The sequence below is a fragment of the Aricia agestis genome, chromosome Z (genome assembly GCF_905147365.1).
Source record: "Aricia agestis chromosome Z, ilAriAges1.1, whole genome shotgun sequence".
Classification (NCBI taxonomy): domain Eukaryota; kingdom Metazoa; phylum Arthropoda; class Insecta; order Lepidoptera; family Lycaenidae; genus Aricia; species Aricia agestis.
The window spans coordinates 23,080,644-23,098,220 of NC_056428.1; the positions used below are offsets into that span (position 1 = coordinate 23,080,644).

The following is a 17,577-nucleotide window of genomic DNA, read 5'->3' on the forward strand; positions in this document are numbered from 1 at the left end:
GTTAAGATCTTTCTAAGGGAAGCTACTTAAATTTTAGGAACTTAAAGCAATACCTCCAAACGGAACCTTCACAGTGATATAAAAGCAGCGACAGCTAGACTTACGTTATTTTATAAAAGCTGAAAGTTTTCCCGTACATTATGACTTCCACTGCCGGACATTTTTGACAGTTCCTGCCCACTGCCAGACACCCTTTAAGCCTCTTATCGTCTTAGCATGGGCATAGAGAGGTACGGGTAGCCCTCCCCCCGCCCCCCCCTCTAAGAGCGATCGGAGCGGAAGGAGTAGAGGGGTGAGAGGGGAGGCATTCAATCCCAGTTCGCTCGCTCATACTTTGTTTTTAACTCACCTTCAATACTATAATTGTGAGATACTCATTACTCATGTTAAAATCACGAATTCAAAGTCTAGGATTATCTCAATCTGCCCTCCCCCACTAAAGATCTATGCCCCCCCTCTATATAGAATCCTGGCTACGCCCCTGGTATTAAATGAGGTGGTGTGGCAGTTGGAAACATTTATCGTAAATGTCCGGCAGTAAGGCACGAGATTCCTACACTTCTCCCGAAGAATGTGAGATTTAAAAAATTTGCTTTATACTTTATCGAAGTTTAGGTAGACCTGAAGGTCTACCTAAACTTCGATAAAGGTAGACCTTCAGGTCTACCTTTATCGAAGTTGTATCGAAGTTGTATAGGAGGTTGTATCCAGTTCTGAAGGACTGGATACAACCTCCTAAAGTAATCGCGAAGAAAACTCCATAGTTGCTGGTCGTTATTAGCTCTGATGGGGTCACATACAGGAAAACTTAAAGGTTGACTGGTAGAGAATGCCATTTGGCATTAAGTCCGCCTATGTACTAACATTGTGCAAAAGTATAAATAAATAAATAAAACTTTCAGATTTTATACAATGACGAAAACCTGTACATCGCTGTCTTTAATTATAAGCTATGAAGGGCTTGTCTAACTTAAAAATATGACAAGGCCCTCCCTCATATTCACAGACCACAGTACATTTTTTTTCATATCAACTAGTGAAGTGGTGGGCGCGTCATTTCAGATTAGACAAGCTCTACCCATCTATTTCACAAGGAAGTTTCGAAACTATATCCTTTGCTATAAATTACATATTCATGAAGTTTTCTTAATTTTGGAAAAGAGATGGAAAAAAAAATAATTCTCACATTTTACACAGTCAAATAAATGTTCATAAAAATAAATAGAACGTTTGGCAAAAATCACGCATTGAAAATCCGCACAGTTTCAATCACATAAAAAATATTTACAAAAGCGTAACATCAACAGGTATCCATTCCTCTATCAAAAAAGATGCCTATCTCAACTAGAATAGCGAAGGTGATGAAAATAGCGTAAAGAGCTAGGAATATACCTCCAATAGATTTTCGTAGTTTGAATTTGCCAATGAAGAGCGTAACCCACAGTAGGCTGGCCGCGACTAGAAGGGAACCCACTACAAAGTCTATACCCGCCGAGTTTATGCACACCACTGTATCCTCCGCGGCCTGAAGAGTGGCTGTGGCCGTTTTGATGAGCCATGGGATGCCCAAAGCGAAGAGGATCGCGAGAGAATTCGCGCCCAAAGCGTTGGATACGCCGATGCCTCCCTCACCTGAAAAAAAACCTCTCTTATGGCGGCCATACACCGTGCTTAATATCGTCGAATCGGCATGACGCTACCCGATTAGATCAGTTAAAACTGACACCGTCAAGTATTAACTGTCATGCCAATCCACACACAGTCAGTTCTAACTGATCCACTCGCTAGCGTCATGCCGATTGGACTATTGGGTCAAATACTTCTATAATACAATAATAGAAGTAAATATTACATTGTGTTATCAAGAAGAGGGGAGACATAAGATCAAAAACTAGAAATACTAATAATAATTAATGTAGGTACTTTAATTTCGTAGATCTCAAAACTAGCGGCCGCACTCAAGTACCTACCAGGCACGGTCCGAAGGGGGGGGGGGGGGGGGGCACAGGGGACATGACCCCCCCCCCCAATCTAAGGTAAAATTGTAAAATCACAAAATCTTGCTAAATAATAAAAGGAAATTTCTAGCTATCCCCTAACTACCACTTTGTCCGACCTTAGACTGCTGCTGTGAACCCAGAACCGTCCGAGGGTGCAGATAAAAAAAATGTGTAGTGACTACTGAGTGACCCCCAAAATATTAGGTTGCGACCGCGCCTGATCACGGCACGGAGAGATCGATTGATTATTAAGTAACAACATTAAAATTAACTAATTTAATGATGATCTTGGGACTTGGCTCCATACATTTTCTCAGAAACTAAAAATAAAATTTAGTAATGATAGATCTCTGTAAGTGCGGTCGTGAAAAAAAGAATACAATTATTATTAAAAAACATGGCATTGCAAATTCAATAAAGTATAAAATTATTATGTTATTAGTAAAATAATTCGCGTGAATTCAGAACAAACTTTCGCAGAGCACAAAATAAAGCCTTTCATTTTCAAGGAATAAAATATTTAATAGTAGATGCAGATTGCAGACTACTTATTTATATATTACTAGCTGTCCCGGTGAACTTCGTGTCACTTAACAACCTTCCCTGGACTTTTACGAATATTTTAAGACTAAAATTAGCCCAATCCGTTCAGCCGTTCTCGAGTTTTGCGCTTAGCAACACATTCAGCGACTCATTTTTATATTATAGATTATATATTTCGCAGAGCAAACACGTAAATATTTTATTGCATAATAAAATTTACTTAATTAGTTCAGTCAATAAAGTAGTTGTAGAATGCGTGAGCGGGAACCTGCGATTTCTGCAGGAACTTATTCAGGGTGGTTAAGAGCCCATGTGAACTTGACTACATACTTTAACCTAGATCTCAAAATCTGTAAGGTCTAGAAAACTGATTTTTTGACACAAGTAACTTCAGTTCATAAAGATTAAATGCTCAAGACGAAAACACGATTACTCAAAAAATGCTCGATAGTTTCTTTTTTACAAAAAACCTTGTTTTAGACACGTTTTTGCTTGGATCTTCGAAGTTTGCTGTCTTTTCTTTAATATTTTTTAATATTTAAAAAGTTATTGATAAAACCTAAATTTGCTCAAAACACTTTTTTCATAATCATTATAGTTCGTCTTTTATTTAAGTAAAACTAACTCGGCGATGATTCCGCGCCGTCCTTTTTCACCTGGCATATGAAAGACGGGCGTGAGTGTGAAGAGAGAAGGATGATGTTTGATTTTTAGAGTCAGGTGAGCTCTTAAGGACAAAACATACTAAAAGTCCTGACGTCTAGGAGATGAGGGAGGGTGACAAAGGTCTTAATTTTTGCTTAATTAAAGGTTAATAATAAATAAAAAACGATGCGTTGTACCAAAAAATATTCTATGATGAAATAAAAGCTTATTAAATTCTCTACCTGTTCACATAAAGTTCGTTGTGCTTGTGTATGGTTTCGTTGCAAAGATTCGCTTCCATTCCATACTGCGGCGGTGTAAATTGAGCTTAAGTGTAATTTAGGGTGTGTAGTGTGTACTGTGTACCTATATTATGTTCTCCTTGTATATTAGAGATCACTATTCACTGTGTTGAAGCGCCGAGTTACTTTTGAATTCCTTGTAGTGGTTTCTATGAGAAATAAATGTCCCAGCGACATAATTTTGCTCATACAATAATTAAAAATCGGCCAAGTGCGAGTTGAACTCGCGCACGAAGGTTCGACGGTTCCGTACCATTTTGTATGAAAAATTGTTTGTTTGTATGAGAGCTCCCCGTCATTATTAATTTTATATAAAGTTTATTATTCATTATTCAAGTACAAAATAGATAATAATCAAGGATTTTGTGAATATTTCGAGTGCCTACCTGTCGCCATTATTGATTACGAGCAAAAAAGGCAAAAAATTTATGTTTGTAATACTACAAACTTTTTTTTTTTTGGCCTTTTTTGCTACTTACGTTTTGCTTAAATACGGGAGCCCCCCTAAAATATGATTTTAATTTGTTTTAGTATAAGTTGTTACAGCGACAACAGAAGTACACAATCTGTGAAAATAAGTCTACAGAGACAGACAGACAGACAGACGGACAGACATCGAAGTCTCAGTAATAGGGTCCCGTTTTTTTTTTTATTTATTCACACTTTATTGCACACAAAAAAAAAACAATTAAAAAGTAACATTAGAAAAAGAAATTTCTTTCGGCAGTCCTAAGTAGAGAAATTTGAACAGAAACATCAGATAATAATGAATATTGATGAACAAAATTGCTACTTACATAAAAATACAGTAATTATTATATAAAATAATTATATAGTTTTTTACCCTTTGGGTACAGAACCCTAAAAAGTAACTCTTTCAGAGCTACTTTCACTGTGAACTTATTAATAGGGGACACAGAGTGATTACACGTTAGGATGGTTATGGTTGGATGGTTAGCTTTGTTTTTTTACACTCTGTATATTTTTAATACTGGTGTGAATGGTGTGATACAGTAGCTCCCGCTTCTACCGTACGGCGTACTGTCATTATAATATGAATGCCGTATTTAGGATTCTTCAGTAATTATTATCATCATTTCAGTTCACAATTACCTTTCTTAACCATTATAGGAAAGGATATCATGAACTGTAGTAAATTCTTTTGGCCAGCAGTGGGACATTGGCCTGCAGTATGCTGCAGGCCTCTTAATTCTTATACAGTGTGATACAAAACTAAGTGATAATATTTTAGGGTGTGTATGTGTTCCTTAAACATAGTGTAGAAAAACTACGTGATAAAACTTTAGGATGTGAATAAATAGAGCTCACTGTGAAAGTAGCAGCGCTGAAAGACCAACATTTTTTTCACTATTTTATGGGGAAGCCCGTGACGCTGGGACGCTTAACCTGGATACAAAAGTGAAAAAATTGGTCTTTCAGCGCTGCTACTTTCACAGCCAACTCTCTACAAGGAACACGTACACACTCTAAAGTATTATCACTTAGTTTTGTTACACACTGTAATCTGTATAGAGTTCACTGTGGAAGTACTTAACAGCGCTGAAAACCTATGTGCACAGTCCACACTATGCGCTTTCGTCTTCAATTTTCGTCATCTTTTTTGTATTCAACTTTCGTTTGGCGCTTTCAATAATTGAATGCGTTAACGAACTCAACGCTAACATTGTCATTTTTGTTCAGTTGCGTGTCTGTCAGCTTTGTAACTTTAGCGACGAGAACATTTTATTAAGTGGAATATGTGCGGCTTATTTGATCACAAGAAATTCCAGAAAAAATAGAACAAAACGATACGGTCAGAGCGCATGCGTCGCGGGCATGCCTCACGCACGCAGTCAGCGTGACAAAAAAAGGCAGTGTGGACAAAGCTGAAGAGATTTTTTTCAAATCCTTCCCCCCCCCTCAAAATACTATCACATAGTTTTGCTACGCCCTGTGTAATAGAAAAGGTAGGTAGGGTTGCCGTTGTTACCTCTTCTGGACATGATGAATATGGAGCAGGCCTCCGGCAAGCAGCCTCCGAAGGCGAGGAAGGTCATACCCATCACCGACTCGGGGATAAAGAGAGTTTCACCTGAAAACATAATAAGGTCAGTTGACACTAAAACGTGACGAAACAACGCTCGCGCCACCTATGGGGCTAAAATGGTCACATTTAGCAATTGCTCTCAATCAATTCAGCAAATGAATCGTCAAAACTGCCAAACTGACAAATGTCAAATCAGTACAAAAATACAGAAATGAATTGCAAGCAGAGTTGCATTTTGCGATTTTAGAAAAATGAATCATGTTATGATTCATATCATGATTCTTCAAAGCGACCATTTTAGCCCTGCTGGCACAATAGCGACACAAAATCGTAATTTCGATATTTTCAATAACTTTTTGCCTTTTAATTTCAATTTTTAAATAATATCTTTCTGCCTTTTTTGCAATATTTTCGGTTTTCAATATTTTTAAGCTATTGCTTAGCTTTTATCGGCTTTGAGCGCGACTACCGAATCAAGAAATTCCGTAACGAAAAACCTAACACCCGTCACTCCGACTGTACCCCGTACGGTGTTGCCGCATCGTAATTGTGCCCGTCGGTGCTGCGTTGCCAGACTTCGGCTCGGTGTTTATGTGCGTGCGACTTATGCGAATTATAATCGCAAATGTTGATAAAAAATTAAATAGCTTTACCGCGGCAGTCCCCGAGTGCTACAATTATTTTTCTGCATAAACTTCTTAACGTCATTCGGCAGAAAACCATATTCGCAGAGTTTCTGGGATTTCATCAAATCCATACTAAAATTATAAATGCGAAAGTATCTCTGTCTGTCTGTTTTTCCGTATGTCTGTTACCTCTTCACGCCCAAACCGCTAAACCAATTTTGCTGAAATTTGGCATGGAGATACTTTGAGTCCCGGGAAAGGACATAGGATACTTTTTGTCCCGAAAAAATGTACAGTTCCCGCGCGAAACGAGTTTTAGCGCAACGGAGTTGCAAGCGTCATCTAGTCTTATATAATTCTGAATCTAACATTACCAAAATGCCTCCAAACGTCGTATACTTAGTAATAATTAATCCGCGTTAACGTTAGTGAAGCCTCAAACTGATCTAAACCTATAGAAATTATTGATAGCTTGTACAACAAATCGCGGCTATCTACCTTATATTTACATTTGTATGATACTCAATTATTCAGTTCAATGTTACTGCTAGGCAAACAATGGTAAGTATTTATTTTGCGATTTCACGTTCAATTTAAAATTGTATTTTCCTCGTCACGAGGATAGGCAGGAGAATTAAGGATTATTAATAAAGCATAATTCAAATTTACTGCTGTACTACTTTTAAGAAACTGCTCTATTTCTGTAACTCGGTTATATCGTTTTATGTAATAACTAGCTGACCCGGCAAACGTTGTTTTGCCATATAAATAATTTTTAATTTAATTTAATTTATCTTTATTTCAGGCCAAATAGCCCATAATGTAGCCTAACAGTTACATTTACAAAACAAAAAAATAAAAAATAACTACAGATGTGTTAGTAGCTTGGTTAGTATACAATAATAATAATTAAGAGTTAGTATTTGTTAGTAAATTACTTTAACCTATTTCTTATTACTACTGAGGTGTACACTTGTCCAGTATTTTTGAAACGGGCTGTCAATTTTTCCAGCCAACGTTCTGAGGATACTGTTGGTATTATTTCTAAGTCTTACCATTGTAGATGATGTTCTTTTACGAATTATAATGTGAACAACCCTTATTAGTTATTACTTAGGGGTATGAAAAATAGATGTTGACCGATTCGCAGACCTACTCAATATGCTCACAAAATTTCATGAGAATCGGTCAAGCCGTTTCGGACGAGTACGGGAACGAACATCGTGACACGAGAATTTTATATATAGGTAAGATTTCGGTGACCTGCGGAGCTAAAATGGTCGCTTTGAAGAATCATGATATGAATCATAGTATAATTCATTTTTCTAAAATCGCAAAATGCAACTCTGCTTGCAATTCACTTCTATATTTTTGTACTGATTTGACATTTGTCAGTTTGACAGTTTTGACAATTCATTTGCTGAATTGATTGAGAGGAATTGCTAAATGTCACCATTTTAGCCCCGCTGCAGAACAGGCTCAGCCTAGTGCAGGCGCCAATGTAACACAATAGCCAATACCTGTAAAAATCTGTTAGTTAACTGAAAATCCACTCACAAATTGTACTGTACTTGTTGAATTATAAAACAAATGTTAAAGTTGTTAACAAAGTTATTATTATTATTATTAATTACGTAGAGACGTTTAGCCAAAAATAATCATGAAACTACGATGTTCTCGGAAAAAAGTTGCTTATTTTTTAAGTACGACTAAAGCAGAAAATTACAATATTATTTACTTTAATTAATATTATTTACATAAAAAATTAAACGTAGTTATCATTATTTATTTTTCTGTTTTTAATACTTACTAGCTATTTGACCGAGCTTTGCTCGGTATTCGATAAAACACGAATTAAACGACATTTTCTAAAAATGATTCACTTTACAAAAATTTCGCTTAACGCCAAATAATATGAATTATTATTAAGCTCTGTTCCACAAACATCAATCCAAATACGAACAGTAAGCTTAAATGTCGGTGAAATTAAATAATAATTCGGTTCGATTCCATGAAACGGCCTTTCATACGTCAAAATGAAGGAAATTTCGAATATCGAATAATCTGACGTGAACGTAACTGAAGTTGACGTAAAATACGGTGAGTTGTAAGTTTGCAAATACTTACAACGAGTTGTATATTTACCAAAAACATCCCCCGCTAATAAAAAAATACGTGTAGCACTCGCGGACTACCGCGATTACCGCAGATTTTTTTTTTTATGAAAGAAGGAGGCAAACGAGCAAACGGGTCACCTGATGGAAAGCAACTTCCGTCGCCCATGGTCACTCGCAGCATCAGAAGAGCTGCAGGTGCGTTGGCGGCCTCTTAAGAGGGAATAGGGTAATAGGGACTAGGATAGGGAAGGGAATTGCGTCCCCGTAGAGCTAAAATTCACCAGATAGCTTTTTCATCATTTTGAGATACGAGCGTTTAAAGTTTTTAAATTTTCAAAAAATTCAATGATTATTTAGCATACAATAGTCACTAAGTCTTGTTAGATGAACACATAATTCGCATTTACAGTATTTGAAAGAAGTATAAAACTCATTAAAATGGTTTAGTTGACGAATTTCTACAATATATTTATGCAAAAAGTAACTAAATAAGACATAGTGAATTTACGCTTAGCTAACACAACCGCTAAACGCGTAAATTAATAGATCGAAAATTCACTAAGTAGAGTTTAGTTTCATTTAACATTATTCAATGCAAATATTTAAAGAGTTGTGACTAAATCAATGTAGTGAATTTTCGATTTACTTTTAAGTTACTTGAAATATGATTTGTTCATACGACGAAAAGTACCTAAATCAATTTAGTTACGTAAAAATGCGCTCCGTTAGTAGTTACTCGTATAATTAATTATGTCCATTAAGTGTTTTTTCGCTATCGTAGTCGATCTAAAAACACGAAGTTAGTGAGTTTTTACACAAATTATCTCCGAAACTACGCATCGTATCGATAAACTGGTAACACAGAAAAATAGAAAAAAAATCACACATCTCAATGGCATCCTTAACTCAATTTTGGCTATTTTGCTATCTGGTGAGTTTTAGCTCTACGGGGACGATAGGGCCTCCGGTAAACTCACTCACTCGGCGAAACACAGTGCAAGCGCTGTTTCACGCCGGTTTTCTGTGAGAACGTGGTATTTCTCCGGTCGAGCCGGCCCATTTGTGCCGAAGCATGGCTCTCCCACGTATAAACATATATTTTTTTAAATATGAAATATTCGGAACCAGCAGCGCAACACCGCGGGCAGCAAGTCTGTCAATTAAATGTGTTTCTTCTCGTTAAGCAACATTCAAAGAATAGCTCATTTAAAACCCATCACATTGTCTCCAACTTATTAACGTAGGTTACACGATCACTTTTTCATCAATCCGATCAATCAGTCTGGTTAAGATTGACGCAAAACTGATTGTCTAACCCACGGATTCATGGACTGATATTTTTTAGTATGTACTTTTAATAACCATCAGTATAGCAGACTGATTCGTGTAACCTACGTCATTAAAGGCTTGTACACAAATTCCGATGCGACGTCATATTATCGCAAATGAAGACGTAAGTAGAAGAACGGGATAACAAAAAAAAATGCCGTTATATGCTTAAATAGAGACTAAGTAGGGCCGGCAAATTATTATTTGAAATAAAAAACTGTGCATTTTATGTGTTGTCAATTGTCATATACAGAATGTAACAAAAATAAGTGATAATATTTTAGGGTGTGTACGTGTTCCTTGTAGAAAGTTCACTGTGTAAGTAGCAGTGCTGAAAGACAAAAAAAAAACACTATTGTATGGGGAAACTCGTGACGCTCGTGCCCTAGCCCATACAAAAGTGAAAAAAAAATTTCGTCTTTCAGAGCTGCTACTTTCACAGTGAACTCTCTACAAGGAACACTTACACACTCTAAAGTATTATCACTTATTTTTGTTACACACTGTATATTAGCCAGGTCATAAAGTAGATATAAGTTACAACTTCCAAGGTTTGTTGAAATTATAAAGAAAAAAATTAGTAAAGTCCTAAAAAATTAGTTATCGAGTTCATCCACTCATATCTTTAAATATCGGGAACAAAAATTTCCAATCTCATATTAAATAATTTAAATTCAACTTACCAATAATGGTCATACTCCACGAGACGAAATAGGAGTTGACGCCGATCCATATGATGCACATAATGAAGGCAAACGGATAGAACCTTCTGTAGGACACAGGTGAAGGTATAGTCAAGCCCAGCACCAGCCTGAGCGGCCAAACATACAGCCACCATATTTTGTACACCATGGACTTTTCGCTCGGAAACCGAAAGATACTCTTCTTTGGCTTGATTTCTTCGTCTAAAAAAATGTGGGTGGTTATACAAGTGTAATATAATTCGTTGTAAAGCTAATGATTATAACAACTTAAAAACTGTCGAATCTTCAAGTACTTGGTGATAATAAATGAAACGCTGGATTACAAAATTTTCGTAATTTTTCGGCAACGGTCGTATTTCCCGAGCGACGGAAGACGTCGCTGCAAGCGCTGTTTTAAACTTATGTAACTCTAAGAAAAACAGCGCTTTGCAGCGACGTAGAGGCGCCTGACGTTGCTTGGACGTCACCATGGTAACGCCGCGATGGCTTCCCGGTGAGTTATAGCCATAAAGTTATTAATATTCCTAGCGGAAAAGAGAAACTAAGGGCTGAGCAAGCAAGATGATGAGTTATAACACTGCGTGGTAAAAAGAGACGTGTGATACATGGAACATTACAGCAGAACTCTTTTTTGACGTCCAGTCGGCACTTATCGGTACGTTGACAATTTAATGACATAGAATTCATGTTCAATCATGCTTGTGTAAGTGTATAGGTACACATATTTTTACACACAGATGTAAACCAACTTCGGTTTCGTTTGACAGCTCGAGATTGTTACTCTATTCCGCTAGGTATATTAACTTGATGCTTATAACTTATAGCACTTGACGGACCAGCGACAGCGGACAGCAACCGGCTATATGATATTACTTCTATTTCCTTTGAACAAGGTGCAAAATTCATGTGCATTGTTTGGGGCTCCTACGTTTCATAGATTCGGGTGTTTTCGTGACTTCCATGCGCATTATTAATTTGGGAGTAGTGCGGGGCTAAAATGGTCGCATTTAGCAATTCCTCTCAATCAATTCAGCAAATGAATTGTCAAAACTGTCAAACTGACAAATGTCAAATTAGTACGAATTACTACAGATCGACAAGGCTTTTTATGAACTGTAAAAAATGATGTAAATTTTGTATGATAGCAGCGTTAGTTCCTTTTTTCGCCACGTTCATATTATAAAGCCTTGTCGATCTGTTGACATGAATTGCAAGCAGAGTGACCATTTTGCAATTTTTAAACAAATGAATCATATTACGATTCATATTATGATTCTACTAAGCGACCATTTTAGCTCCGCTGTACGTCAGCTTTTAAACAAAAAAATCGGATTATCTGCTTAGAAGCTATAAAGCCATGAATACACAGAGACTCAACATAATTTTAAATGTCTCCGACGTTCAGTGGTTTAGACGAACGGCACTTGTCGACGGCAGTCGACGAATGCCGTCGACATGTGCCGTCCGTCTGTAAGCGCTCAATTATCATATATATAGATATAGGGCTTCTTACAGACGAACGGCACTTGTAAGCGCTCTAAGTTATAACATTTTTAGTTATAGGAGATATTTACCTAAGTCAGTGACTTTTTCGTGGTTGTTTGTCTCTGGTTCATCACTGTCGAATCCTTTGTTGCTAATGCCATCTTCTTTTAGATCTGGTACGGTAACTGTAAAATACATAAATGAGAAAGTGTGTCTGTTTGTCTTTATGCCTAGATTCTGGATCTAATTAATCATAAAATATAGTTTTGATATGGTTTAGAATTTTTCGATACTAATTTATTTTTCAATAGTTTGCTGTGAGCCATCAGTGTAAAATAAAAAAATCTTGTAGCACTCGGGGTCTGCCGCGGTAAAGCTATTGCTTAGCAATTCTTATTAATTTGTGCAATTATAATTCGCATGCATCTAGTCTCACGCTCACAAACACCGTGCCGGTTTATTTTCGTTACGGAATTTCTTAATTCGGTCGCCGCGCTCGAAACCCGCGATAAAAGCTATGCAATAGCATAAAATAAAAATAAATATAATATATCCACAACCGAACATAATATCCAGTATTCACCTCCACCTATTAGTTACTAATAAAATTGTTTAAACTTTAAGCTTAACATAATAATATGATTTATGTTTAAATGCTTAAAGTTAAGTTTAAACACCGCTTTATATACCTACTCGGCAATATTATTAGTATGTTGTACTGCACTAATGACTCACTATAACTAAGTCAATTTCAGATCCTCTCGCAAAGTACACGTACAGGTGATCAGTGATCACACATATTTTAACAGCAACATAGCAACGTACGCGCCGCCCCGCCCGCACGCTCCAAACGCGCCGCATTTTAGAATTAATAATAATAGATAATAATATTATAAACCTATATGAACAGTTGTAAAACCTTGCCCATACGCACGCGCCGCATTTCGTGTAGGTATAACATGCAGCGCGTACGACGCGTGCGGCGCGTACCTTGCTAACTAATGTGCGATCACCTTTAGTTTGCGTATGTGGTTTCACGTTGCGCGGAGTAGTTTGCTTAAACATTTGCAATGTAATATGTATCTTCTGGTAGTCAACAAATGCCAATTATGAAACGATAATATTCTAGGATCGTATTAACAGACCGCTTTTACGTCTAATGCTGAAGTACTCACATCACATGCGGTTTTGCCCGATCATTGCTCGATAATTTTACTCTAAATCGATATATTTAATTCCATCGAGTCGGCTCGATGCGAGCCTTCGAACAGTGAGTTTTGCGGTCCAAGCAGTAATTATTACCTACTCGATTAGTTATGTCCACACTGTGCAATTTCATCTTCAATTTTCGTCATCAACTTTCATATTGGCGCATTCAATAATTGAATGCGTCAAGGAACGCAACGCCAATATTGTCATTTTTGAAGTTTTGGATACGGTCAGAGGGCATGCGTCGCGGGCATGCCTCACGTTCACTGTTGACTTACGCATGCCCTTGGTGAACAGAAAAAGGCACAGTGTGGGCAAAGCTAATAGGAGTTAAACTACCGAGCAAAACCGCTTGTGACTACTTATCATAAGTCATAGGTTACATGCTCAGTTTCTCGCCAGTATAAAGTCCATAAATCTGATGAGATTGGCATAAAAGAGGAAACTGAACGTCTAACCAATTGACGAACTGATCATTTCCTTATTATGAACTTTTTAACCATTAAGCCATATTTACATTATAAATGCGAAAGTGTGTCTGTCTGTCTGTTACCTCTTCACGCCCAAACCGCTGAACCGATTTTGCTTTGTATGGAGATACTTTTAGTCCCGGGAAAGGAAATAGGATACTTTTTATCCCGGAAAAAGGTATGGATCACGCGCGATAAACGAATTTTGCCGCAGCGGAGTTGCGGACATGATCTAGTCAGTCATAAATCTGACGTCAACATCAGACTGACGCCAGATTAAGGACAAACTGAACGTGTAACCTACATCTCACCCACTAATTTGGCTATTTAGTCTTTCTATAATTGCCAAAACGCGTCGTGTGCGTTCTCATGAGCTGTAACACGAATTTCGCGTTGTGAATATTTTGCTGGGACCACAATGCGTTGTGAGCTATTTTTCCGCTCAATGGGCGTGTTCGATCTTTGAGCGTAACATACGTATGAAAGCGGTTTCAATTACTTATATACAATTAATGTTACTTACTTTCACTATTCTTCTTATTACACATCTTCGCTATCAATCTATCGTAGAGTCGGAACAGTCTTACGCTGTTGAACATCAGTACGAAGTAACAGATGTAGAGGATCCCGAGTACCAAAGCTTCATACCATTCCACCTGCCCGTCCCATACTATCGCCACCAGAACGCCAACGTTAAACATATAGATCAAAACGTCTCGTGTCACCGGTCGACACTTGATTTTGATTGGCTGGAAAGAAATATTATAATCATTGACAAAAAATGAACTATTAGAGAATTTGATTCGCAGATGGCGGACCTACGTAAATTGGTCGCGTTATGGCAAACCTAGTTACATTAAGTTGACATAATCCATTCCTTCCAAATGACGAAGGTCCGTCAACGGTCTATGAAACTATTTCGTCGATGGTACATTTACAATTCGACAATTTGGTAAGTAAAAAGTTTCATAACATTTGAGAAATTGTTTTATTGTAATGCTTTTATGGGGTTCCGTAACTTAAGGGATATTAAGACTTAGCTATCTGGACGTCTGTCTGTCTTTCTATCATTAGGCTCTTGAAAACTGTCGTAGGTACAAACTTATTTATTACAAACAGAACCACTCCATCATATAATAATATTACATAAGTATGTCTAGATAAATAATTATTAAGACACAAAAAATACCAACTAGAATCGAAAGAAACAACCGAGCTGCATTAAAATGGTAGGATAAGGGTACCTACCCTACTTAAACCTTTATGGCCAGTTAACATTATTCCAATCCAGCGCTTGTTACTGGAATAATGTAAACGGGCACTGGAATGCAATTCTGTTCAATCTAGTGCATTTCAGTACCTGTTTACATTATTCCAGTAGTAATCCAGCGCTGGATCACTGGATTGGAATAATGTGTGTGAACCACTGTGGAGCGCACATCTATCCACCATCACTGTCACTATACAACTGAGAGATATTGACTACAGACTACTTGACAGATGATTTTTATAGACTGCATCCCCACTGTGTTTATGAGACAATGTTAAGTATCTACTATGTAGATACACTGCACATACACTACACCAGCTATTATCATAATATTTATTGTCTAGTATACTTAATAATAATAGCTAAGAGTGAAGTTATAAATCATTTTAATTGTAAAAAATTACCGTAAAAAATTCGTGCCCTTGAATTGTATTTTGAATCGGGAAATACTACATAATTTCAAATGGACAACTCATCAATTTCGCATTGTATTTAAAGATTTAATTTCATTATTTATAATAATAACTTTCCGCTGAAATTGTACACTAAAATACAGTAACAAAAATTAGGTACTATTAGAGTTTATAATAACAAAATTTTAAAAATATAATTAAAGTACCTACCCATGTTAAAAAAAAATTGATATTAATTAATTAGCATTCACTAGACAACTGATTTATGTGCTTATTTTAGAACCAACTTAATATATTTTACACATATATATTTTCTACCGGCATTGGTCTAACACAGTGGTTCCAAACCTGGGGGTTATTACCCCCGCGGGGGTAAAATAGCTATTCTAATAGGGGTAACAGAGGTGGTACCTAAAATAGATGAATTGGCAGAAAAAATATTATATAAAATCAGAATACCCTATAATTACAGACAGAGCTCTTAAAACGTTGGTACCGTTAGCTAGCTACCACCTACAGAAACGAGAGCGGCCTCTCAACTCTGGTAACATAATATGTTGTAAAAAAAAAGGCCAGAAACCGTCTAAAATTATTGGAGCATGATATGAGATACGCGTTGAGTGTAACTGAACCTAAGACTTAAGAGTATTGGAAGACTTGAGAATTTCAAAGAATAATAAATAATTATTAATAATCCACCCTATAATAAAGTAATTAAGTACCAATACAAATTATTAATTAATAAAGTAGTTTTAATTGCATTATTGTCCTCTCAAAATTAAAGGGGGGGTAAAATCAGTTTCTCAAAAAAGGTTAGGAACCACTGGTCTAAGTAACAACCCACACGGTTTAGGTTTTGTCAGTCGCGGTCGCTTGCGGCAACGATCGGAAAGTAACCTTATCATGTGATAATAGTATACGATATATAGGTTACTACGTATCAAGTAATGTTCTTATTTACTTTGTGGTAACAATACACAGTATAGAGCATATTACATTGTTTTGTTGTTTGCTGATTTTGTAGGGATCCCCCTACAAAATTCAATACGTAGAAGTGATAAGTATGCATTTGAATTCATGTAAGTACCTATTCGTGAACGTGGCAGGAAAATATCGAAAATAAGAATTAACTAGTAGGTATCGTACAACAAAGAAAACATTAAAAATCAGTTCACAGACGGCAGTTCACAGACAGACAGACAGACTTATATATATATATATATATATATATATATATATATATATATATATATATATATATATATATATATATATATATATATATATATATATATATATGTATACACTTTTTTTTTGTATGTTCAACCATAACTTCGCCGTTCGTGGACCGATCGTCATGATTATTTTGTTGTTGTAATCAAGGGGACTCCTTGAAGTCTGTCTGTCTGTCTGTCGTATTGGCGATACTGGAAATAGGATCGGTATTAAAGCTGCTGTTGGACACACAATAGTGTAGAGACGTCGCATTGCCGGTATCGAAAAAAATTGAGTATTAGCGATTATTTTTATTCAATTTCTCGCTTTGACACATATTATAACAATAAAAATATAAGCCCTGCATCACTTTTAATATCACTTTTAAGCATCTCGGTAGAAAATTTTGACACTTCAATTTTGCTAAATATTATGTATATCGCTTTCAGCGCCACATTTAGTTTTAACTAGCTTTGAAGAGTAAAATTAACTTAATATTTTTTCTGGATGAAGACCGAGCCGATATTTGCATAGGATGCGACGTCCTTATATTATGATTAATGATACGTCAAACAATGGTAGCTATAATATATAAAAATTATCTCCTGCTTTGAATATAAGTGGAAACACCACTGATATTAATATTACTTACACTATATATTAGCTCGAGGGGAAAATACTTAATAAGCTCCGCTGGGAAAAATAAATTTGTAGCCGCACCCTGGACGCTGGTGTAATGTCATTATGGAGGTTCCGCACGTGTGGCTATAGTTATTCAGATTATTTTACTTCGGATTGAATTTGTTTAGAGTAATCTTTAAGGCTCAAGTCAGATTGGGGCAAGCTGAAGAATCGCGAGTCGCGACGCGACGTTTTTGTCTCCAGTATATTCATTATTAATCTGTATTATTCAATTATATATTTACAAAAACTGATTTGAAAATCTATCTATCTATCTATCTATATATTAAATACGTGAGAGAAAAACTTTGTAACCCTTTTTACGAAAAATGGGGAAACGTAGGTGCATGAAATTTCGCACAGTTATAGTTTATATGGTGAAGGAGTGCATCGAGCTACCGACAATTTCTATACGATCGATTATACAATAATCGATCGATCGACAATTTCATTAACTAAGTACATACTGGACGTTTGAAATTTTTTTAGGTCAATTTTGAACCAAAATAATTAGTACTTAA

General features: G+C 36.4%; 1 protein-coding gene across 2 annotated transcripts in view; it reads right to left on the minus strand.

The window, feature by feature from the left end:
* Nucleotides 1-256: 256 nt before the first annotated feature.
* Nucleotides 257-17,577, minus strand: part of LOC121738626 (sodium/potassium/calcium exchanger 4-like) — a 54,046-nt gene continuing 36,725 nt past the window's right edge. For both annotated transcript variants that reach the window (XM_042130812.1, XM_042130813.1), the window contains 6 exons: nt 14,001-14,226; nt 11,888-11,983; nt 10,293-10,514; nt 5,481-5,582; nt 723-1,632; nt 257-621 (listed from right to left, as the gene is read on the minus strand). In XM_042130812.1, the coding sequence (XP_041986746.1) occupies nt 1,301-1,632; nt 5,481-5,582; nt 10,293-10,514; nt 11,888-11,983; nt 14,001-14,226 (978 nt within the window). In that variant the 3' untranslated portion in view covers nt 257-621; nt 723-1,300. The remainder of the gene's footprint in view (nt 622-722; nt 1,633-5,480; nt 5,583-10,292; nt 10,515-11,887; nt 11,984-14,000; nt 14,227-17,577) is intronic.